Genomic DNA, 25711 nt, shown 5'->3' with positions numbered 1-25711 from the left:
GCCACTGCACTCCAGTCTGGGCGACAGAGTGAGACTCCAACTCAAAAAAAAAGAAAATGTCTCAGGTAAGTTTTGCTCCTTGTATTTACTGTGGCAGAGTCAGAAAGGGATCGAGACTCACTGGCTCCCTCACTAAATGCCATGTACAATTACATCCTCTCAATTACAAGGTATCCCAGACAGCTCCATCTTCAAAGTGTGAACATGGGACAGGAAGGGACATTTCCATGCAGGGCTTACTACATACCGAGGACAGGGAGAGTGCTTTGGTTAGTTCACCACTAACTCCCAGTTCTCAGAGGAAAGCTAGTCCTGGAAAATGACACTTTGAGAGATATTTACCGTGTAAGGTTTGTTTTTTATTTATTTACTTGGTTTTTTTTTTGTATGTTGCCAAGGCTGGTCTTGGACTCCTGGCCTCAAGTAATCCTTCAGCCTCAGTCTCCCAAAGAGCTGGGATTACAGGCATGAACAGTCACAACCAGCCCAGACTTTTTTTTTTTGAGTTGGAGTTTTACTCTGTCTCCCAGACTGGAGTGCAGTGGCCGCTCCCGGCCACCGCAGCCTCGACCTGCTGGGCTCCGGCGATCCTTCCACCTCAGCCTTCCAAGTAGCCGGAATTACAGGCATGCGCTACCACACCCGGCTGAATTTTTGATTTATTATAGAGATGAGGTCTCGCTGCCCAGGCGGGTCTTGAACCCGCGGGCTCAGGCAATCCACTCACCTCAGCCTCCCAAAGGCGCAGGATTACAGGCTGAGCCACTGAGCCCGGCCAGACTTGTTTTTTATATTGAAAAATAGATGGATTAGAATGTTAGTGGATGAGGGGGGCAGGGAAAAAAAAAAGAATGCTAGCAGATCTCTGAATAAACTTCCCAAGAATGCACAGGGTACCAAGCAGGATAAATCACTAATCTGAGGAGAAAAAGTTTACTCGGAAAACTTTTTTTTCCCTAAATGTAATGCTACTACAGAAAGTCTCTTCAAATGACGCCATTTTCAAAAGGGAATCAGCTTTCTTTGTACAAGTGAGCTAATGAAATAATAGCTATAAGTATCAGAACACGCAGAGAGTTAAACAATGTGTATTGTTTGATTATCATGCTACAAGATACTGATATCTGAGCCTAGCTTAAAATGCTTTGTCATTGACACAGGAATCTGTGTTTGAATGTTGGTAACCTACTACTTCCTTGTGGATCAGAACAGAGTCTTCATCCCAGCAGCAAATGTCATGGTGAGCCTTGTTCTGTTTGGGTTCTAAATAGCACTCTATGGCTCTTAAATGATATGAAGTTCCTTATACAAGCCAGTGCAAAAATAAAAGTACTATGTTTTTATCTTGGCAAATTTTTTTTCTTTTGGTATATATATATATATACATATATATATTGTTTACCCCTCTTCTGAAGAGTCTACAGAAGAAGCCTCTCTTTGGTCTGGTAACCGAGCCACGTATTTTCTCTTTTTGATCTAATGGCACGTTTTCCTCATTTTCGTTGATATCTTTGAAACATCCAGATTCAATCATCTGCACACACAGAAGAGTAGGACAGAGAAACCGTGGCGAAGCTGTGAGGTCAGTCAGCATCTCCCGGTGCCATCAGCTCCGACCCACCTTGTGCTCCATGTCCTCAGAGCTCCTGAACCTACTCTTGGATTCCTACTTCCCTGCTTCCTAATCTCTTTAGGGCAAGTAGTGTGATCTCCCCTTCTTTCTTTGAGCACACCCCCAAAGTAGTTAACTACTGTGGGAAACCTGGGTGCCCGCCAGCCCTGCTTAGGGAATGGGACACAGGTGGCAGGCAAGCCCCTATCAAACCCACGATAGTCACCTTCTGGGTAGTTGTTGATAGGTCCTTGGCTTGCTCATGGTCTAGTCCTATGGTCAAAAGTCTTGCATAATTGTACCTCCCAAACACACACACATGCACGTGCACATACACATGCACACACATACACAAACACAGAGTCTTTTTTGTTATGGTTGGAACTAACATAAACCTGCTATGCTAGAAAGGGCAGTACCTCATTCTGCCAGGGGATGGAGACACACCCTGTAACAAACTGAGCATAGAAGTCATTGTCTGTAGTGTCCAGGTAGACTCCTTTCACCGTGGAGAACTGCTTAATATCGAAGATATCTTTACAGTAAACTGTAGCAGGCTGTATGACAAGAGCAGAGAGGGGCCTGTGAGAGCGCTACACTAGTTCTTCATTCACGCCATGACAAAGAATAAAACGCCTATGAAATTGGTGCATAAACCCTACTCTTCTGTTTCTTTGTCAAGCCCCACATTTGAGGCATTTTCTAATTTATAGAGTGTGCCCTCTGAAGAGGTGGTTCCCCAGCTCTTAGTATCACAGGTCCTGTGGATATTGCCCAAGCCAGCTTCCTTGCATTCTCTGTCTGTCTGACACACACACACACACACGCACACACACACACAGAGCTCCTCAAGGGGTCTATAGTGGATAATGGATTACAAACAAAAGCCCTGGATGAAGGACAAGATGGGGTGCTTTTATTGGCAGGTGCAGTGAGGAACTGGAGAACTGTGGAGAGGCATGGAGACCACCAGCTGTGGGGTTCTTTAGTGCCAATTCTCGTCCCTGCCTCCAACCCTCAGCATCCTCCTTGTAAAGCACCAGCTGAAAGTCTGATCGAACAGTGGCAGTCCCCACCTCTTGTTTTCCCACCATGTTCATGGAGTGGTCTCTTAGGCTGCAAGGGGCCCTACCCCTCCGCTCTGCTCCCTAGGTTGGCAGGCTCCTCCTCTGGGACAAAAGTCCAGGTCTGTGGCCTCTACCAAGCACGGCTGTCCTCAGATGCAGGGGCAACCAGGAGGATGTGCCAAGGCCTGAGTTCTACTTTTTGCCGGTGCAGCTGCTTGCACTTTCAAGGCTCTTAACTCTGAAGCTGCAGGACCCTCATCTGCTCATGTCAGAGGCACCCTGCAGTTCTGTGAAAACATTTCACTTGCATATCAGAACTTATGCATTACAGTGAGTCTTATGGTCAAAACAGTGATGTTCTGCACTCCTCTTAGGGAAGCTGCTATTCATTCACTCATCCCCACAAAGTGGGGGAGTGGCAGTAAACTGGCAGGCCCTGCCTTCAGGGAACAGTCCAGAGTAAGATGTCCCAACAGCAAGCTCAGAGGAGGCACAGTGACTGCTTCCGGGTCCTCAGTATGGGGTCAGCCATGGTCCCAGGACCTCATGAGAAGCAGAGTTGGGGCATGTATTCCAGACCAACGAAGCAGGCATGTGTTGCAACAAGAAGGTGAACACAAGGACAAGAGGGAAAACCACCCCTGAGATTAGAAAGGGGACACTGGTAACATACAGGGCCTTGAAGGGCATGCCGAGGAGGTCTCAAGGTGCTGTAGTTGCTGAGGAGGGCAGTGGCTCAGCTCCACCCACAGGAAGACAGACAGTGACACCAGGCCAGGAGTCAGAGTTCTACCAGGAAGGTCTGGAGAGGGGCTGGGGGGGATGAGATGATGGGGAAGGGAGGAAGAACCAGAGGCAAAGCTACACCCATGCTGCACCACGTGATTCTGTATCTACTGATTTAAAAAAAAAAAAAAAAACTGTGTTGCACGGATCCATGTCCTGGAGACCCTGCTAGTCCTGGCAACATACTTACGTCAGGACAGAAAGGGGGCTCCAACATGTTTGCCTCCAGCCTCCTGAAGTTGATGCCCTTGAACACAGGGTGTTGTTTCACTCCAGCTGCTCCCTCACCCCTGCAGCCCAGCCGCTCATTCGGATTCTTGGTGAGTAACTGTCCAAGAGGCAGAAATGGAGTCCATGTAAGCATCTAAGGTAAAGATGAAAACTCAAAACTCCCCTCCATTATCGTAAGCAAAGTGTTAGTGGGGCAGAAAGCATGTACATCTAAGCAAATACTCAAATTTCAAAGTATCAACCAAACTGCATTAATTTGAATTTTACTCTTTAATTATGTGATGCTTCACAAAGGAATGGGGCTAAAGTTTACCTTTGAGCTATTAATAAATAAGAGGTTGCCTAAATTAATCCTTAAGTTAAAAAAAAAATTTAATCATTAAACATTAGGGGATTTTTAAAAAGGGAATATAAACTGCTGGGAATTTCAGAAACACCATTTTAATGATAAATTATATTTATAGATAAGGCAAAAGTTTAGCAAACCTAGTTATAGAAATTGTATTTTTTTTTTTTTGAGTTGGAGTCTCACTCTGTTGCCCAGGCTGGAGTGCAGTGGCATACTCACAGCCACAGCAGCCTTGACCTGCTGGGCTCAGGTGATCCTTCTGCCTCAGCCTCCTAAGTAGCTGGGACTATAGGTGTGTGTCACCATGCCTGGATAATTCTTGGAATTTTTTTTTTGTAGAAACAAGGTCTCACTATGTTGCCCAGGCTGGTCTTGAACTCCTGGGCTCAAGAAGTCCTCTCTGATCCTCCCACCTTGGCCTCCCAAAGTGCTGGGGGAAAAAAGTCCTCTCTCCTCAGTCTCTTTAAGGGTTGGGATTACAGGTGTGAACCACTGCACCCAGCTGTTTGGTTAATTTATAACATATTTGAAAATTAAGTATAATTCCAAATACAATTTTTACATCTCAGGGATTCCATAACTCTATTGTGAAGCTTGCTAAGAACACACACCTGCTAAAGGTCAGGATAGTCTGAATATTTGTGTTCTCCCCAGAATTCATGCGTTGAAACCGAATCTCCAATGCAGTAGTATTAACAAGTAGGGGCTTTAGGAGGTGATTAGATCATGAGGGCTTTGCCCCCATGAATGGGATTAGTGACTTTATAAAAGAGGCCCAAGCAAGCTTGTTCACTTTTTGCCATGGGAGGGTACAGTGAGAAGGTGCCATCTTTGAAGCAGAAAAAGCAGCCCTCACCAGACACTGAATCTGCTAGTGGGTGCCTTTACCTTGGACTTCCAGGCTCCAGACTAGGAGAAATAAGTTTCTGCTATTTATAAATTACCCAGTGTAAGCAATTCTGTGAGAGCAGCCCAAAAGGATGGCTTACCCAGGCAGCACAGGGCAGAAGCAAGAGCCTGGGTTCAAAAGCTGGGCTCAAGTCCTGCTTGCTGTCATATGCTATATGACATCACAGAAACCAAACTAACTTTTTCTTTTCTCCATCTCGCTACGTTGCCTAGACTGGTCTCGAACTTCTGGCATCAAACGATCCACCCACTTCAGCCTTGCAAAGTGCTGGGATTACAGGAGTGAGCCACAGTGCTCGGCCCAAACTTGCTTTTTCAACTGTGAGGCTATGGACTGTCTTGGAAATCCACTGTGAGGATTAAGTTAGATGACATGCCAAAGAGATATGAAAAGGTATACGAATGTCAGGTTACTTTAACCTCCCATTGGATTACTATAAAAAGCGAACTAACTCTTCTCTTTTCTCTTCCCTCTTCTCTCCACTCTACACAAGCCTAACACGCTAACCTTAAGCCAAACCTGTTTCGTTCTTCCAGCAAATGCACACCGAGCACTGGGAGCAGGGCAGACCCAGCCTGGGTGACAGGCATTGAGGAGGCATGTGGTTGAGGACTGTCTCGCAGGCCTCCCTTGCTGTACACACCATTGAGTGACCTGGCCACACTCCTCTCAGCGTGGAGCACCTGTCCCTGCAACTGTCCCACACTCCCTCCTCTCTCCTAACTCTGCATCTTGAGATGCCTCTCCCCCAACCCATTTGTTGGGATTTAACCCATTCTTTAAGAACAAATTGTTTATTGAGGATTATGTGTTACTAAACACTTTACATGCATTATTTAATTTTATCCTCCCAACAATCCTATAAGGTAGAAGTTACTTTCATTCACTTTTTCTAAGTGAGAATCTGAGGCTTGAAGTGATGATTCCGTCATAGGAGCTGAGATTCACCTGGGCCTGACTTCGAAACGAATGCTCCTTACACATGCCCTCACCCAGACACCACCTTTCCTGGTGCCTCCAGCTCCACAGGATTTCTTCATCCTGAAGACCCCTAAACACTTGTTTCTACCTATTTATGACACCCATCACATTCTGCTTTTCACTGCAGTAGTTTTTATGTTTGTTTTAGGCCTAATGTTAAACCGTGAGCTCCTTGGGGCAGGCTTTATTTCTAACACATATTTTTGCATTCCTTCTGCCCTGTCAGTGTCCTGTGTAGCAACACTCAGTCAATATCCATCAAACTGAATATAAACAATAGCTGGGTCCAAATGTCCAGGCAGAATGAGCTACCTGAGAGAACAGCCGTGCTGACCCCAGGGCTCAGTAAGAAGCCCAACACTCATCACTTCCTATATGGAAACACTTGAAAGGGAAGCCAAAGCAATTCTTATCCAGCCACTACCAGTGCATGAAAGCCAATATACTTCAGTCAAAGGTATAATTGCTGCTGACTCCAGCATCCAGGTAGGGAACCTATGCCTGGCCACTCAGTCCTGCGACCTCCTCTCTGTACCTCCTCCCAAGCCCCAGCAACAGCCAGTCACTCCCTGGGTCACACCCTAGACTTTCTGACCAGCAGGCCCTCCATCACTCCAAGAGACTTCCTCTCTGGATGTCCCTCCAGTCTTCCTACTGCAGGCCTAAAGGTGCCCTGACATCAAACTGCGGACCGCACTTTATCTATAATCTAGTGTATCTGCCCTTTCCCTGTGCTCCTTTCCTTGTCCCCCTCTGGAACCAGCTTAGATTCCACAGCCCATCCTCCAGTCCCAGTTCTCTGCCTCTCTTTAGCTTCATCAGACCTGCTTAGCCAAACCACAGAGCCAGGTCAGTCTAGCTCCCTGCTTGCTCTGAGCTTGTGCCATCCTGGGCATGGCAGGAGCACATCACACAGGCATGACCACGACCACCTATCTCCCTTCAAATCCTCATGGGTCCTCCATGCTGCCAAGGAACCCCCTGCTTCCCAGTACTCCACGCCTCCTCCATCCTCACCCCTCCCTCCTCACCTTCACTCTAGCTAGACTGACCACCCGAGAAAACAAGCCTCGCTCGTCTCTCTTCCAGCTGCGCGGCCACAGACTTGCCTCCTCTCCTGCTGCAGGAGGAACTGCCCACACCCTTCCTGTCCTCCTCCCACAGCAGGGACTTTGCTTCAGGAGTCCCTCATTCTCTCTGGTGTTTCTGCTGAGGCCACATCTTGGAGACAGCCTGGATGATTCCCTACATCACAGCAAATCCTGCAGGCTCTGTCTTCAATCCAACCAGACTCTGACAGTAGTTGTCTTCTGACACTTCTCATACCTGCTCTGCTACCACCAACGTCTGAGCCACACCCAATCCCACCTGAATCACTGCAAAGCCTCTGAAAGCCTCCCTCCTTCCAGTCCACTCATTCTCTTCCCAGCAGACAGTGACCCAAGTCCCATCACATCACCCTTCTCAGAATCCTGTGATGGCTTCATGGCCATCAGAATAAGTAACACTCAAGGCCTGATGATGACAGGTCATTCAGCATGGCCTGGGCTTCCTGCTGTTTGTCCTGTCCCCTTCTAGCCCCCTCACTCTCAGATGCCAGCCACCTGCCATGCTACCATGGCCTTGCTGCTGCAGTCACAGGCACTCTGCCCAGCAGGCCAACCCCTATCTCCCCCAGATGCAGCCACCCCTCCCTCCTCCAGAATGTGGTCACCCTCTGATACAGCCCATACACAGCTGCTGAATTTGTTCTGTTTTCTGCCAATTACCACAGGGAAGGCAGGGATTTCTGTTTTACTTGCTGTTGTCCTCTGTGCCTAGGGCAGTGCCTGGCACATACAGGATGCTCAACAAATCCTTGTTGAATAAAAATAAATGGAGCCGGGCACGGTGGCTCACACCTGTAATCCCCGGAGGTGGAGGCAAGAGGATTGCCTAAGCCCAGGGATTCAAGACCAGCCTGGGCAACTTGGCGAGACCTTATAATCAATTAAAAAATTAGCTGGGTATGGTGGCATGTGCCTGTCGTTCCAGCTACTTGGAAGGCTGAAAAGAAAGGATCATCTGAGCCCCAAAGGTTGAGGCTGTGGTAGTTGTGAGTGTGCCACTGCACTCCAGCCTGGGCGACAGTGAGATTCCGACTCAAAAAAAAGAAAAGAAATGGAACAAATATGCCAAAAAAAGTAATAAATATTAGTTAAGTAACAGAAAGTTTTCCTCATTGATTCAGTGTCTGGGCAGCCGGGGGTGATGAAACAGTTCCATCCCGAGGGCAGACGGGACCTGTCTGCTCTCCACTCATTCCAGGATTGTGGAGTGGGTCTCCATCCCTTGAAGCTCATCTCCTCACTGTGAAACGCTGATGCCAGTGTCAGCCCTGGAGGCCCTTAGCACAATCAAGAAAAGTCTGCATAGCACAGGGCATACAGCAGGCCCTGGGTCAAAGTGCCTTCAGGACTATAATCCCTAGCAGTTGGTTAAAGGGACAAAAATGGGCAGAGAAAAACCCTTACTATTTCAAAATACATCAAAGAGTAGTTTAGGTTTCATTTCACATCAAACTGGTCAACGAAATGAGGTTCAGCTATTTTCTGAAAATTGAATAATAGTCTTGCTACCACTCCTCCCTTTCAGCAGCATCTTTTGAGAAAGCAAGCAATAAATTTTACTGTTTTGCTCTAATTGGTTAGAAACCCACTTAAGCCATTTCCCAGATCATATCTGGAAACCTTTATCTACTGTCCTCTTTGTCTGAACTGAGATGAAATCCCACTGGCAGGAGCATCGGGAAGGAGGCAGGTGTACTGAGAGGTACCATGAGCTCAGTGTCCTCACTGCTGGTCTGCAGTGCTGGTACAAAGCCTGGAAAGTAGGTGGCTGGGGCTTCCTAAAGACTCACACTTTGACTCCTTTTATTTTAAGCTGCCAGTGAAAATGACTACAGTGAGTTAGAAGTATAATTTCCCAACCTCTACAGATCCTAACCTACCATCCTGCAGATAGATTTGGCGTCCTCTGAAAACTTCTCAGAATACTCCTCAGTATCCTTCTTGATTCTTCGATCAACCTCCTCCCGACTGACTTTCTCTTTGAATTTTCTGAATGGAGAATGTCCCTGAATCATTTCATATATCAGACAGCCAAGTCCCCACCAATCAGGACTAAATGTATAGTTTTCATTATTGATAACTTCAGGAGCTACATAACAAATATAGGAAATTTAAATAAGTTAAATTTTGGTTTTAAATTTTCTTGTAATTAATTCCAAATAATATATTATACATTTAATGTTTTTTACAACATGGATGAACTTTAAAAACATTACGTAAAATGAAAGAAGCCAGACACAAAAGGCCAAATGTTGTATGATTCCATTTACACAAAATAGAATAGATAAATCCATAGAGACTAAGTAAATTAGTGGTTTCCAGGGCTAGGAGTGGGAGGTAAGGAAAGGGGAGCGACTGTTAATAGGTTCAGGGATTCTTTTTTGCGGTGATAACAATGTTCTGTCATTAGATAGTAGTGAGGTTGCACAACTTTGCGAATATACTAAAATCCACTTAATTAGGCTTTATGATATATGGATTATATCCCAATAAAGCTGGTATTTTAAAAATATTTGTATTATTCATATAGGATGACCTGAATTACCACAGGGTTGTAAGTAAGAAGGGAACAGGTGATCTAGGGAGACCCTGCCTCCTGAAGGTGCTCCCTCCAGACACGCAGTCATGCCAAGGTACTCCAAGTATGTTGCCATCTATTCCCAAGTCAGCCAAAAACCCCAGGAGCTGTGACAACAGAAAAGGTAAGGCACAGGGTCTTCCTGCAGAACTCAATGAGGCTCTTGGAGGCCACCTGTAGGGGTTGGGCTGGCACTGCTCACAAATCTTTGGAATAACCAGAGTGGGATGATTTCTTGAGGGTCTGAAAGACCACTGTGCAAGGAGGGAGGACACCAGAGAAGACCGTGGTCTATGCTCACTTAGCCGAGTGATCCTGAGACTCGGCGCCTCTCTGAGCCTCACCTCTCATCTGTAAGAAGATAAGGGCAGACTAGAGGACTCCTCTGCAGCTTCAATACTACGACTATTTAGTGACTTCAAAACACCACCATGCCATCAATCAGTGTGTTCAAGCTGAGGTCCCGATCATTTGTCTTGTGATTTCTCTATGTTCCAAAATACTCAGGCATCCAGATAGAAAGGACAAAGACCCCTGAAAGTGTCTTTCACATACCCATGTAGCCAAGTGTTCCGACTCTTCCTCGAACAGTCTGTCCTTCTGGGATCTCCACAGCTAAACCCAGGTCTGAAATCCGGATATGTCCTGTGTGTGTTCAAATATATTACACAGGTCACTGGGGAAGTAATGATACATTAGCAACAATAAAAATTGGGGGAAAAAAATCTTAAAACCCATGAATGGAGGTTGGGCGTGATGGCTCAAGTCTGTAATCCAGCATTTTGGGAGGCCAAGGCGAGAGGATTGTCTGAGCCCGAGGGTTCAAGACCAGCTTGGGCAACTTGGTGAGACTTTGTCTCTACAATAAAATTTAAAAAAATAGCTGGGCTTGGTAGCCTGTGCCTGTAGTTCCAGCTACATGGAAGGCTGAGGTGGAAGGATTGCCTGAGCCCAGCAGGTCAAGGCTGCGGTGGCCGTGAGCGTGCCACTGCACTCCAGTCTGGGCGACAGAGTAAGACTCCAACTCAAAAACCACCCCCCAAAAAACCATGAATGTAAATAATAGCATTTCATACTCTGGAACATTTCAATGTGAAGTTATATTCAACTTTTTCACATTTAATAAAATTCCATACTGCGCATTCAGTTTAATTAACAGCAGGAAAATAGATTCATGCCTGGCTAAATCAGGAAGCTCTTCGATCACAGACAATCATTTGATAAGACAAATATTGTATTTATTATTTTATTTTCATATAAGTACCAGGTACACAAATAAAAATATAATGAACATTTTATCAACCACAAAATAGAAAATAAGCACTTTCTGACAGAGTGCCAGTAGGCTTATATATAGGGACAGCTATGCATGAATGATATGAAGTTTTCTCTGGAGAACAAATAGTAAGAGACAAGGAAATGATAAACTAAGGTACTTAAAGTACTATTTTATGTGTTAATATCTTGTATACAGGAGGATTTAAAATTTGTTGAATTTCTGTGAAACTAATAAACTACAGAAAACGTTACTTTGAGAGTGTAGAAAGATAAGCTAGCCCTGGAAGTGGACACCCTCTTCAACTTGTTCACCACTTATCCCCAATTTCTAAACAGTACCTGGCATATAGTAGGTAGCCAATAAATATTTATTGAAGACATAAATGAACAACCAGTAAGTACCTGCTGAACATTTAAAATATGCAACATGACCTTCAAGGTACTGAAATAATTTTAAGACCGTCTACATGATGCTTTAGACAGGAAAGCTGACCTTGGACTTCACTGCATGCATGTGATAAGCCATACCATGCCCTTGTTGCATTCCTACTCCGGAAAGCAGATGAAGAGAGGGGCTAAGTGCACAGATTCTGGAGCCGATGGCCTGGGTCTGAGTCCTAGCTGTACCATTTGTTATCGTGTCTCAGTTTCCTCCCCTTACACATATATACCTTTTCAATAATCAGCACTCATGTATTTTACATTTAAGTAGAGTACTGGCATGTTGTGACTTATTTTTTATGTTTTACAGTCTTATTTTTCCCTTAAAAACAGATTTTTAACCTGGTAAATACTAATTTAAACTACACTGAAATAGCAATTCCTATCAAACAAACTAACAAAAACCACAGAGTTTGAGGACACAGTCTGCTGGTAAGACTGTGGGCAACAGGTGCCCTCATGTACTGCTGGTGGGAAAGCAGGGACCACAGCTTATGGTGGGATTTGGCAAATATCTAACAAAATTGCATCGGAATTAACTCACTTCTAGGAATCTATCACAAGGACATATTAGAAAAAACAGGAAATGACATGTGCACAGGGCTATTAATTGTAATACTAAATGAAATAGCAAAAGAGTGGAAACAACCCAATGTCTATAAGTGAGGGCCAAGCAAATAAAGCAGATTTGTCTACAGTCAGCCACAGCAGAAATAAGGGAGATGTGCACTGTTGTATACCAGCGTTCATTAAATATGAAGTGAAAAAGCAAATTGGAGAGAAATATATGTGGCTCATTACTTTATGGAAGAAACAAGTGGGGAACAAGTATTATATCTACTGCATAATACATATACTGTATGTAAGTGAAAGAATGAAAATGAGTTAAAGTGATTAGTTGGGGAGTAGACAGGGATGGCATGTAGACATCTCTGAATACGCAGTTTTGTCTTTGGAACCACATAACTGTTTCGCATACTTATAAAATTTTAAAAATTAGATCATTAAAATTGAAAACAAAATGCAGAAAATGAACCTAACGGTGTATCAAGCAGATGACTTAACCACACAAAAGGGAATATTTTACTTTATTTTATTTTTTGTTGTTTTGTTTATTTTTTTTTTTTGAGTTGGAGTCTCACTCAGTTCAGTGGCCACTCTCAGCCACCACAGCCTCGACCTGCTGGATTCCGGTGATCCTTCCGTCTCAGTCTTCCAAGTAGTTGGAACTACAGGCGTGCACTACCACGCCCGGCTAATTTTTTTTATTTATTGTAGAGATGAGGTCTCGCCAAGTTGCCCAGGTGGGTTTCGAACCCACGGGCTCAGGCAATTCACTCACCAAAGCGCGGGATTACAGGCTGAGCCACTGAGCCCGGCCTATTTTATTTTTTGAGTTGGAGTCTCACTCTGTCACCCAGGCTGGAGGGCAGTGGCATGCTCACAGCCACCTCAGCCTCAACCTGCTGGGCTCAGGTGATCCATCTGCCTCAGCCTTCCAAGTAGCCGGAACTACAGGTGTGTGCCACCATGCCCAACTAATTTTTTCATTTATTGTAGAGACAAGGTCTCGCCATCTTGCACAGGCTGGTCTCGAACCCATGGGCTCAGGCAATCATGTTGCCTCTATCTCCCAAAGAGTTGGTATTACAGGCATGAGCCACCGGGCCCGGCTAACACTGAGTGATTTTTAATTAATTAGACTTAACAAACATAGAACCAAATAACTTTTGCTAATGACCAAAAAACTGCAAAGGAATTATATACTGTTTTCAGTAATAATATTGATGTAATATTAATATTGTTATTCTTTTTTTTTTGAGTCTCACTCTGTCGCACAGGCTGGAGTGCAGTGGCACACTCATGGCCACCTCAGTCTCGACCTGCTGGGCTCAGGTGATCCTTCCACCTCAGCCTTTCAAGTAGCTGGAACTACAGGTGTGTGCCATCATGCCTGGCTGATTTTTTGATTTATTGTAGAGACAATGTCTCACCATGTTGCTCAGGCTGGTCTTGAACCCCAAGCTCAGGTAATCCTCTCGCCTCCACCTCCCAAAGTGCTGGGATTATAGGTGTGAGCCACTGCACCTGGCCCTAATCTCTTCTTATTTTGTTTTTTTTTTTGTTTTTTTTTGAGTTGGAGTCTTACTCCATCACCCAGGCTGGAGTGCAGTGGCACACTCACCCCCATCCCAGCGTCAACCCGCTGGGCTCCAGCGATCCTTCCGCCTCAGCCTTCCAAGTAGCTGGAACTACAGGCGTGTGCTACCACACCCGGCTAATTTTTGATTTATTGTAGAGATGAGGTTTCACCAAGTTGCCCAGGCTGGTCTCGAACCCATGAGTTCAGGCAATCCACTCGCCTCGGCCTCCCAAAGTTCTGGGATTACAGGCTGAGTCATCAAGCCCGGCCCTAATCTCTTCTTTTTTTTTTTTTGAGTTGGAGTCTCACTCTGTCACCCAGACTGGAGTGCAGTGGCCGCTCCTGGCCAACGCAGCCTCGACCTGCTGGGCTCTGGTGATCCTTCCGCCTCAGCCTTCCAAGTAGCCGGAATTACAGGCACGCGCTACCACGTCTGGCTGATTTTTTTGATTTATTGTAGAGATAAGGTCTCGCTGACCAGGTGGGTTCGAATCCGTGGGCTCAGGCAAACCACTCACCTTAGCCTCCCAAAAGCACGGGATTACAGGCTGAGCCACCGAGCCCGGCCCCTAATCTCTTCATATAAGAACACCTGTATATTGGATGTAGGCCTACCCTAATGACCTAATTTTAACTTGATTACCTCTACAAAGGCCCAATCTTCAAATACAGTCATATTTTAAGGTCCTGGGGATTAGGATTTCAACATATGAATTTGCGGGGGGACATAATTGGGCCACAACACCTAGTTTCATGAACAAGTAAATGACAAAAAGAAGCAGAGAGGAGAAATTTATAAGATTAAAAGGGACTCAACAAGATATCAAATGTCCTTCACAGTCAGCAGGATCAATTCTACATCAATAGTAAAGGGCTCTTATCTTTAGCAATGTACTTGCCACTAAGAATGATGTTCTCAGTACAGACACATTTGATAAAGTGATGGCCTTCAGTAATTGCTTCTGTTCTTCATGCTCACATTTTTTTCTTTTGAAAAACTCCAAAGGTTTGTCTTTTAATGCAAGGTGCTTGGTCTCTATCTGGCGAAGCAGCTTTGAAGGTTGCATAGTATCTCGGGACAGCCAGTCACCACATATTACACAAAGCAGGCTTGGAGAATGTGAATCACTTGTTGCAATGAATTCATAATTTAAGTAGAACTCTTGTAATGTGAACTTCACTGAATATTCACTACACAACTCTAAAAACATTTATGAAACAATTACAGGAAATTTCAAGCCAACAGGATATTAGGTGGTATTAAGACATCTTTGAATATTTTTGCATGGCCCTATGAGGTAGATATTGTATTCTTTATATTTTTTCCCCATTTTATTTATTTTTATTTTTTTAAATTTTAGATTCAGTGGCTACACATGCTTATTTGTGACATGGACATACCGTGTAGTGGTGGGGATTGGGTTTCATGTGGTCCATTCCTCAGATACTGAACACTGTGCCCTGTGATCTGAGTATTTTTTATGTAATAATAGTGTTGTGGGACAAGGCGTAGTGGCTCTTCCCTGTAATACTAGTACTTTGGGAGGTGGAGGTGAAAGGATTGTGTGAGCCCAGGGGTTTGAGACTAGCCTGGGCAACTTGGTGAGGACTTGTCTCTACATAATAATTAAAAAATTAGCTGGGCATGGTGGTGTCGACTTGTAGTTCCAGCTACTTGAAAGGCTAAGGTGGAAGGATTGCCTGAACCCAGCAGGTCGAGGCTGAGGGGGCCGTGAGTGTGCCACTGCACTCCAGTTTGGGTGACACAGTGAGACTCTGACTCAAAAAAAGCCAAAACAGTATTGTGTTTATGGCTTAGAAAAAAAGAGTGTCCTTTCAGAGATAAATACTTTATGGACAAAATGATATGGCATATAAAATTTCTTTTAAGTAACTGATAAAAATGCCACTAATTTTCATAACTCACTATGTATGCCTCTTTTGGGGCATATATACGTTTCATAAAACTGAAAACATAAGCATGATACAGTTTACTTTGTTACCTAAATTGCCAGTTGAATTTTTTTTTTTTTTTTGAGTTGGAGTCTCACTCTGTCGCCCAGACTGGAGTGCAGTGGCATGCTCCCAGCCACCGCAGCCTCGACCTGCTGGGCTCCGGCGATCCTTCAGCCTCAGCCTTCCGAGTAGCCGGAATTACAGGCATGCACTACTACGCCCGGCTGAATTTTGATTTATTGCAGAGATGAGATCTCGCCAAGTTGCCCAGGGGGGTCTCGAACCCGCAGGCTCAGGCAATCCACTCACCTCAGTCTCCCAAAGCGCAGTATTACAGGCTGAGCCACCAAGCCCAGCTCTTTTTTTTTTAAGAGATGTGTTCTTGCTAAATTTCCCAGGCTAGACTTGAACTGCTGGCTTCAGGTGATCTTCCTGCCTCAGCCTTTCAAGTAGTTTTCTATTCTTAACTGGAATGTGACCAGGTCTATAAAGAACAATTACCAGCCAGGCTCGGTGGCTCAGCCTGTAATCCCGCGCCTTTGGGAAGCTGAGGTGAATGGATTGCCTGAGACCACAGGTTCGAGACCCACCTAGGCAACTTGGCGAGCCCTCATCTCTACAATAAATAAAAAATTAGCCAGGCATGGTAGCGCGCGCCTGTAGATCCAGCTACTTGGAAGACTGAGGCGGAAGGATCGCCAGAGCCCAGCAGGTCGAGGCTGCAGTGGCCAGGAGCGGCCACTGCACTCCAGTCTGGGCGACAGAGTGAGACTCCAACTCAAAAAAAAAAAAAGAACAATTACCAATAAATGATCCTGGGCTCTTGCTTCAGGGTAGGATGAATAAGGTCATGGCAGGCCAATGCTGCTGCTGACTACAACCAGAAGAACATACCAGATCACAAAAGTCATACTCTTAAAGGCATCAGTGAGCCACGGAAGTCACATGGACTAGGTGAACTATATACCTCCAAAGTGGGGAGGCTGTAGTCTCAGCTACTTGGGAGGCTGAGGTAAGAGAATCATTTTAGCCCTGGAGTTTGAGGCTGCAGTGTGCGATAGGTGCGCCTGTGAATAGCCACTGCACTTTAGCCTGCATAACATAGAAAGACCCCCATCCCTAAAAACTATTTTTTAAATTTTTAAAAATTAAAAGAAAAATATGATCAGTCAGCATCAGAGGACTGTGGTTCCCAAGAAAAGGGAAGAAAGTGAGTTGACCCTGTGATCATCCTGGCATCCACCTGGGAGTGCTTTTCAGATGGAGGCACAGGAAGGGGAACCTACACAAAACAGGTGTTCTTGCTAAGTTCGGAAGGCAGAGATTAGAATTGGGGAAAGATGGGTCTGCTCACATCTGTGGGGTAAAGCTCTGGAGAGGAGGGAGCTACACAAAGGAAAATCTAAAAACACATAAAAAGGTGCTCCCCGCCTCGTTTTCACCCCCAGTTGTTTCTCATGATTCTTCCTCTGTTTCCTTATGCAAATATGTGCAAATACACATATACATGATTAACTTCCCTACCAAAAGGAGGCATATGATATACACACTCTGTACCTTACTCTGTCCCAATCAACAACACAGTTAGGATATTGCTCCACTTACCATACAGAGTGTGTCCTCCCCTTTTAAGTCACTTTAATGCCACCTCTGGTTAGCAGCACGGCACCAGGAATGAACTGCAGGCTAAGAGTCAGAAGCTATGGACACAACCTGGACAAGTTTACTTCCCAAATTGTGGTATTACTTTCTATAAAATGAGAATTCTGGTACCCTCCTTCCTCACAGGGTGGGGGTTTCATGCACGGATTAGATAAGAAACATGTAAGTGTTTGGCAGAGACCTACAAGAAGACCACTCCAATATCCTGAGGCTGCCCTCAGGATTCTGCCTCAGATGCCAGTTCCCGTTCCCTTTCCAGGAGCCATGATAGCCTTGTCATGTGCACTCCACTAGACTTTAAGACCCCTCTTAGTCAAGAAAAGTCACTCGAAAGAAGCTCCTGCCTGAGCTGCCTGTGAGCTACGTGTGAGTACCACCGGTCACCCTGGCATGCCACCATCTTTGCATTCTGGATACAATTGTTCACCACAGGAACCAAGGCAGAGTGCTGCTGACAAGGAGGCTGCCCAGAAAGCCAGTCTCTGTCCACTATTACAAGGTCCCCAGCAGCCATCTGTGCTTTGCTCTGTGACACAAGCTATGGGACAAGAGGACAGTACCAGGGGTAGCATGACACTGTTTAGGGGCATGGAAATGAAAATCAAAGGAATAAAGCAAGAAGTGGGTTAGCTGGGCCCAGTGGTTCATGCCTGTAATTCCAGCACTTTGGGAGGGGGAGGCGAGAAGATTGCCTGAGCTCAGGGGTTCGAGACTAGCCTGAGCAACATGGTGAGGCCCCGTCTCTAAAATAACTAAAAAAATCAGCAGGGCATTGTGGTGCGTGCCTGTGGTTCCAACTACTTGGAAGGCTGAGGCGGAAGGATCATATGAGCCCAGCAGATTGAGGCTGTGGTGGCCTCAAAAAAAAAAAAGAAGAAGAAGAAGAAGAAGTGGGTCAATAGCAAGAAACAGAAAAAATGTTCATACTTTGAGTTTATTTATTTATTTATTTAAGTTGGAGTCTCACTCTGTTGCCCAGGCTGGAGTGCAGCGGCACACTCACGGCCAATGCAGCCTCAACCTGCTGTGCTAGGCGATCCCTCCGCCTCAGCCTTCCAAGTAGCTGGAACTACAAGTATGCGCCACCATGGCCAGCTAATTTTTTGATTTATTGCAGAGATGAGGTCTTGCCAAGTTGCCCAGGCTACTCTTGAACCCATGGACTCAGACAATCCTCTCACCTCAGCCTCCCAAAGTGCTGGGATTATAAGCGTAAGCCACCAAGTCCAGAGAATTTACTTTAACATGCTTCTAAAACTCAGTCATTAACTGAAAATGTATGACCATCTCTGCTTCTTGCCTAAATACAGGAGAATGACAATGTTATCTATATTTTATTTATCTATCTATTTACTTTTTTTTGAGTTGGAGTCTTACTCCATCACCTAGATTGGAGTGCAGTGGCACGCTCATAGCCACCCCAGTATCGAACTGCCTCAGATGCCAGTTCCCTTCCCCTTTCCAGGAGCCATGATGGATGGCCTTGTCATGTGCACTTCACTAGATTTTAAGACCCATCTTAGTCAAGAAAAGTCACTCAAAAGAAGCTCCTGCCAGAGCTGCCTGTGAACTAGGTGTGAGTACCACCGGCCTCAGCCTTCCAAGTAGCTGGAGCTACAGGTACACGATACTGCGCCCAGCTAATTTTTATTTATTTATTTCTTTATTTATTGTAGAGATGAGGTCTCGCCATGTTGCCCAGGTTGGTCTTGAACCCGTGGGCTCAGGCAATCCTCTCACCTCGGCCTCCCAAAGTGCTGGGATTACAGGCTTGAGTCACCTTGCCCAGTCTAGTTTATTTTTTTAAAGAACACACACCAACAAGTTTCTCTTTTTGTTGTTGTTTCCATTCTGTATGGAACTGCTAAGTCCACATTAACTCTCTGTATCCCTCCAACAATGCTTTAGACATGAAAGGCTTGATTACTTACCATGGTCATCGAGGAGAATATTCTCAGGTTTTAAGTCTCTACGAGGAAGGAAACAACAACAAAAACTCAATTAATCAGAAGTTGACACTGTGATTCCCACATACCCAGCAGAAACAACTACTGATGTCTCTGCAGCAATGAGCAAGAGCCAGGATGGCAGAAAACAAAACCACTCTTCATAAGCTCTTCATGTAAGTGAACTATTGTCATCACACAGCAGGACAAGAATTCTACAAAATTCAACAAACAACTTGCATATGACAACAGTGTAAAATGAACTGTTCTGCATAGTTGGTACAGATTTGAAGGCTTCTCAGTGATTAAATGTGCAGCCCAGTAGTAAGGAAAGCAATTAGTCCTTAATGAACTTGGCCCAATTTCTCTCATTATTAATGTATTTTACAGAATTTTAACAACCAAAAACGTCCCATGTTAGAAAACCTCAAGTTGGGCACAGTGGCTCACGCCTATAGAAGCTATAGAAGACTGACGTGGGAGGATCACTTAAGCCCAGGAGTTCAAGACCAGCCTGAACAACACAGTGACACCCCCATCTCCAAGAAAACAAGAAAGAAGATCTCAGGGTGGGGGTCAAACAGACATGGATTCAAATCCTAAGACTACTACTTACCAGCTGTGTGGTCTTAACCTCTCTGAGCCTAAAGTGTCCTCCCTATAAAATGGAGGTTCTCACTGCCCACCACACGGGGTTACTGCAGGGTTTGATTGAGACCATATCTCACAGAAAGAGTATGTACTAAACAATGGTTATTGTTACTTGTAGCTTATTGTACAGGTAGAGGAATACCATGAACTTCTAATGAACTTAAATCATAGACTAAAATATCCTAAATGTAATATCTCAAATGACTTACTTGGGTTTTTTTCCTTCAAGAGAAAAACATTCTTTTCTTTCTCTTTTTTTTTTTGAGTTGGAGTCTCACTCTGTCGCCCAGACTGGAGTGCAGCGGCCCACTCCCGGTCACCGCAGCCTCGACCTGCTGGGCTCCGGCGATCCTTCCACCTCAGCCTTCCAAGTAGCTGGAACTACAGGTACGCGCTACCACGCCTAGTTAATTTTTTTTTATTTATTGTATAGATGAGGTCTTGCCAAGTTGCCCAGGTGGGTCTTGAATCCGCGGGCTCAGGCAATTCACTCACCTCAGCCTCCCAAGGCGCGGGATTACAGGCTGAGCCATCAAGCCCGGCTAAAAACATTATTTTCAAAAGATTTATATTTAACTCCGATTTTACACTTGGCCCTAACACAACAATCCAGCTTTCCTCAGCAACACCTGTAGAACCCAGGAAGGGGGTCTGAAGCCAGCAGAGAAGAACAAGAACCCTGGAAATAATCCGAGAATATTTGCAGAAGCAGACAGAGGGCTGTTCAGGAAAGCTCTTGCAGAAACCAGAGTTCTCCCAGCACTCAGGCCAGTCACTGAGAAACCATCTTCAAGTCAGAAACCACATCCCCAGAACATGAGGAACATTCCGCCTAAGAGCTTGTGTGGATCTGAGTGTATGCACAATGACAGCTGCACTGACACATCTCCTGGGAAGATGCCCCGGGGAGCAGGACCCACAGCAAAGGACGGCAGCAGGGGCTCAGCAGAGGTGCCTACCTTCTGTACTGTGTGTGTTTTTTAGCCAGATGTACTGGCTCCTGGGATGATGGCATTTTTGTGTTTTCTTTTATTCTTGACTACACTAAAAAAATTCCCAATAAATGTTACTAAAAACTAAGCCACCCTCCTAGGCAGGGACCTCCCACAGCCTCCTTGATTACCCAGCCTTACACTAACATCCACAGAACACATTCCTGCCAGCTTGCATTAGATGCTTTGTAGGCCCTGTGAGCCACCACTGCTTGAAGTGTGGCCCCACAAGACCTCCTGACTCAGAGTCTGCATTGTCACCAAGCTCTCAGTGAGTCCCAGCCTTATTAAAGTGTGAGAACCTGCCCTCCAGTTCCATGCTCCACTGTCACAATCAACTGTAGGTGCTCCTGTTCTTAAAGAAAACACACTGTATGTAGTTAACAAAATAATAGTAACAGTAGTAATATCAGCTAAGTCTTGTTGAATGCTCACTATGTGCCAATATTTATACATTTTATATGCACTATCTGCTGCAATTCTCACAAAAATTCTGCAGAGTATGTATAGACAAGGCGCTACTCTTGAGGTGTACAGAAGGTTACAGGTTACACAAATGCTAACTGACATGCTAGGATAAGCCCCAAAGCCACTCCCACTCATATCCACCACCCCACACACTGTACACTAGATAATCTATTAGTAAATGAGTACCATAAGCTTTTAACTACAAAGTGTTGTCGTTTCTTGAACTTTCCCTCAAAAACTTTATTTCCCCAGGCTCTTAATGGACTGAATAATCCTTTTCAAGCCATCTCCAGTTTGGGTCCTGGTTGTCATAGCAGAAGGCACAGGACATAACTTCAGGAGACTAGAACATCAGCTTCATCACTGCCCAGGTCACTCCAGCCCCTGGGGCTCAGTTTCTCAGTCGCCAAGTAAAAAGTTTACTAAATGACCTTTTTTGGGGCTCCTTCTGGCTACATCTAATTATAATTTTAAGCCAGGGAGACAAACTAAGTTTAGCATATACATGACCAGACCTAAGGAGAAAAGGAAGGAATACTGTCTTCCTACCTTTTTATAATTAAAAACCCCACAGAACTATCCCACTGGCTTGTATGTGACCTGTATGTAATTTGTGGTGCTCTTGAGCTATTTAAATGTCATCTTCAGCCAGGCTCAGTGGCTCAGCCTGTAAGCCCAGGCACTTTGGGAGGCCGAGGCAAGTGGACTGTCTGAGCCCAAGGGTTCAAGACCAGCCCAGGCAACTTGGCGAGACCTCGACTCTACAATAAATCAAAAATTAGCCAGGCAGATGTGGTAGCGCGTGCCTGCAGTTCCGGCTATGTAAAAGGCTGAAGTGGAAGGATCGCCGGAGTATAGCAGGTTGATGCTGGGGTGGCCATGAGTGTGCCACTGTTCTCTAGCCTGAGCGACAGAGTGAGACTCTAACTCAAAAAAAAAAAGTAATCTTACACCTCTAGTGTTCTGGTTGGACAGCAGCTCATTGCACTGGCTTCGGACTCTTGTTCTTTCTCTTCTGGTTCCCATTTTCCAACCTGCTACTAGGTCTTGAATTATCATGAGATGGCAACATTGACGATAATCTCTGGAGAGGAGGCTCTGAACCACTGCCTGGTGCACAGCTCACCCACTACCTGCTACTCCCTGTTCCAGTCCACACCTATCTGCACCTGCCATCCCAGTGATATGGCCTTGTGCATGGTGTCGTTTTCCACTACTGCCTTATACTTCACCTGTTAGCCAGTTAGCCAGCCCCTCCTGGGCAACAAGACTGTGCAGACAAAAAGGGTCACACTGCACAAAAATGTTCATCTATGGCTTTGCATCAACAATGTGGAAAGTCAGCTTGGCACACTTTGGGAATAATGCGAATAGAATACTATGGGCTGGCTTAACTAGAACTAACTCTGGTTAAACTAGAACTTTAAGTGTGGCCTAAATATTTAAACCACAATCTTGAAAAATAGCTCAAAAGATATCATGAGCATTGGGGAGGAGAAGAGAGAAAAGCAAAGACAAAAACAGTCATCTCAGCTCACTCCTGGGTGTCCTCTTAAAGTCTCGACTACGAAAATAGGGCTCACTAGCCTCAGGACAAGACTGGTCAGAGGCCCCTTCCCATAAGTTGAACTGCCTCAGAGAGTCCTCAGGAAATGGGCTTGTTAGGTACTATTGTGTCTAAAGAACCAGAGAAAGAGGTAGAAATGTCCAATCTGGAAAAATGTGGTTCATACACTGATGAACAGCTCTTTTTTTTTTTTGAGTTGGAGTCTCACTCTGTCGCCCCGACTGGAGCGCAGTGGCCGCTCCTGGCCACTGCAGCCTCGACCCACTGGGCTCCGGCGATCCTTCCACCTCAGCCTTCCAAGTAGCCAGAATTACAGGCGCACGCTACCATGCCTGGCTAATTTTTTTTTTATTTATTGTAGAGATGAGGTCTTGCCTGCCCAGGCGGGTCTTGAACCCGTGGGCTCAGGCAATCCACTCACCTCAGCCTCCCAAAGGCGCGGGATTACAGGCTGAGCCACTGAGCCTGGCTAACAGCTCTTATAAACATTAAAATCTTCCATTCTTTCTTTAAATTAATTGTTTTGTTTTTTTAGTTAGGGTCTCACTCTGTCGCCCAGGATGAAGTGCAGTGGCACTTCTAAGCAGCTGGAACTACAGGCACATGCCACTACGCCCAGCAAATTTTTTAATTTACTGTAGAAACAAGCTCTTGCCAAGTTGCCCAGACTGGTCTCAAACCCCTGATTTCAGGCAATCCTGTCGCCTTGGCCTTCCAAAGTGCTGGGATTACAGGCTTGAGCCACCACGCCCAGCCTCTTTAAATTAATTTTTAAAGTTTCAGAAAAGGAAGAAAACAAAGGAGCCTATCCTTCAAAGCACTTACCATAAATTGTAACAATAACTTAATTTATGGGTTCACTGGCACACTGCCCTCTCCTCAGAGGGTTTTCCTAGCATCTAGCTCAGGACCTGGTGTACATCTGGGACTCAATATATTTGAATGAATGAATGAAACTTTTGACTACTGATGAAACTAATATAAGAGCAGTAATCTGTACTGTCTAATGGCCTGTATAACCCAACTTGCTATTAAAAACCTGATAGGTCCCCACTATTTTGCACACCAAACTCCCTTCTCCATCTTACAATGGGGAAGATGTCATCTGCTTTTCAGTCCACAATTCATTCACTGAAAAAAGAGATCCAATGCACAACTTAACATCCTTTTCTCTTAGTAAAATTTCTAATATTTTATCTTAATTATCTCCAACTGTAGCATTCCAGATGGTGAAAATTTCATGGTTTACATCTTATTGAATAAATTAAGAGTCAAGTTTCTTTGGAAATAAAACACATCAATCAAACTGTCAGCGAAGAGTAAAGGTTTCCCTTTTTGCTACAGAAAAGAACAGAACACTATATGTACAACTATCTTACTTATCTGTAAATGGATGTGATCCTTACCTCACAAGGCCACTGGGAAGATGAAAAGATAATGTATGACAAAGTGCTCTGAAAATGTTTTATGTCCTACATATGAATGTGATTAGTACATATTTTGACCATGCCTAGCAGCATTTTTGTTATTCACATCATGTTGTGTAGTCTTCCTTAAATACAGTGATACATGAAAACAAAGGAAAAGGGCATGTACCACAAGATTGTTTGGTTCATCTCCATGAGCTCAGATTATGGTGGAAAAAATCCTGACTGAGCAATTGCTTTTTGGTTGTTAACACTAACAAATGCTGTCTAGCCACATGTGGCAAGCCAGTTCCACCTCACAAAAAAGGGCAGATGGTGAACACACCCAGCTCACACATCAAGCTCATGGAGAGGTCAGGATCTCAACAGTCTTGGACATGCTGTTTGCAGAAAACTGGTGCCACAAAACATCACATCAAACAGGCCTACTACTCCTGAAGGGATGGACAGATTGAGTCCTGCTTCCTACAAGAGAGTAGGAGGCATTGGTCTTAATATTATATCTTTAAAATTACAAAACCCAGCCGGGCTCGGTGGCTCAGCCTGTAATCCCGCGCCTTTGGGAGGCTGAGGTGAGTGGATTGCTTGAGCCTGTGTGTTCGAGACCCGCCTGGGCAACGTGGCGAGACCTCATCTCTACAATAAATCAAAAAATCAGCCGGGCGTGATAGCACATGCCTGTAATTCCGGCTACTCGGAAAGCTGAGGCGGAAGGATCGCTGGAGCCCAGCAGGTCGAGGCTGCAGTGGCCGGGAGCGGCCACTGCACTCCAGTCTGGGTGACAGAGTGAGACTCCAACTCAAAAAAACAAAACAAAACAAAACAAAAACCCAAAACCCTTTCCAGAAGTGAGGCTAATCACTCTCAATCACATGTATCCATATCACTGCATAACGTTGCTCCCTCAAAACAAAAAGTTGATTCTTGATCCTTCAAAAAGCTACCTATCAGCTCATTCTTCACATCTGTGAATAAAGCAGTGTCCACAACCATTTATAAATAATAAAAGATGCCATGATTTTTTTTTTTTTTTTTGAGTTGAAGTCTCACTCTGTCACTAGACTGGAGTGCAGTGGCCACTCCTGGTCACCGCAGCCTTGACCTGTTGGGCTCTGGCAATCCTTCCGCCTTAGCTTTCCAAGTAGCTGGAACTATAGGCACATGCTACCACACCCGACTAATTTTTGATTTATTGTAGAGATGAGGTCTCGCCAAGTTGCCCAGGTGGATCTCGAACCCGCGGGCTCAGGCAATCTACTCACCTCGGCCTCCCAAAGTGCTGGGATTACAGGCTGAGCCACTGAGCCCGGCCAAGATGCCATGATTTTTAAGTGTAGTGTCAGAAAAAACTCCTGGCCTAAATACCATTAGGGACCATCTAATCTTTTTGGACTAGTGAAATATCTTGCATCATTTAATAAATCCACAAATACATGGATCACACTTATAATTGCAGCACCTTGGGAGGCCAAGGTGAGAGGATTGCCTGAGCCTATGGGTTCGAGACCAGCCTGGGCAACCTGGTGAGACCTCATCTCTACAATAAATCAAGAAAAA

At 45.0% G+C, this 25711-nt stretch overlaps 1 protein-coding gene across 1 annotated transcript in view; it reads right to left on the bottom strand.

Annotated features, from left to right (window-relative positions):
- Window positions 1-25711, bottom strand: part of GRK4 (G protein-coupled receptor kinase 4) — an 81434-nt gene that overhangs the window by 474 nt on the left and 55249 nt on the right. Inside the window, exons 10-15 of the mRNA XM_008055776.2 lie at window positions 19035-19072; window positions 10179-10268; window positions 8926-9134; window positions 3656-3793; window positions 2032-2169; window positions 1403-1534 (exon numbers count right to left, since the gene is read on the bottom strand). Of these exons, the coding sequence (XP_008053967.2) occupies window positions 1403-1534; window positions 2032-2169; window positions 3656-3793; window positions 8926-9134; window positions 10179-10268; window positions 19035-19072 (745 nt within the window). The remainder of the gene's footprint in view (window positions 1-1402; window positions 1535-2031; window positions 2170-3655; window positions 3794-8925; window positions 9135-10178; window positions 10269-19034; window positions 19073-25711) is intronic.

Source organism: Carlito syrichta, unplaced genomic scaffold (genome assembly GCF_000164805.1).
Source record: "Carlito syrichta isolate Samal-C Ts95f unplaced genomic scaffold, Tarsius_syrichta-2.0.1 Scaffold301952, whole genome shotgun sequence".
In the NCBI taxonomy this organism is placed as follows: Eukaryota; Metazoa; Chordata; class Mammalia; order Primates; family Tarsiidae; genus Carlito; species Carlito syrichta.
This window is presented reverse-complemented; position numbering and strand designations above follow the sequence as displayed.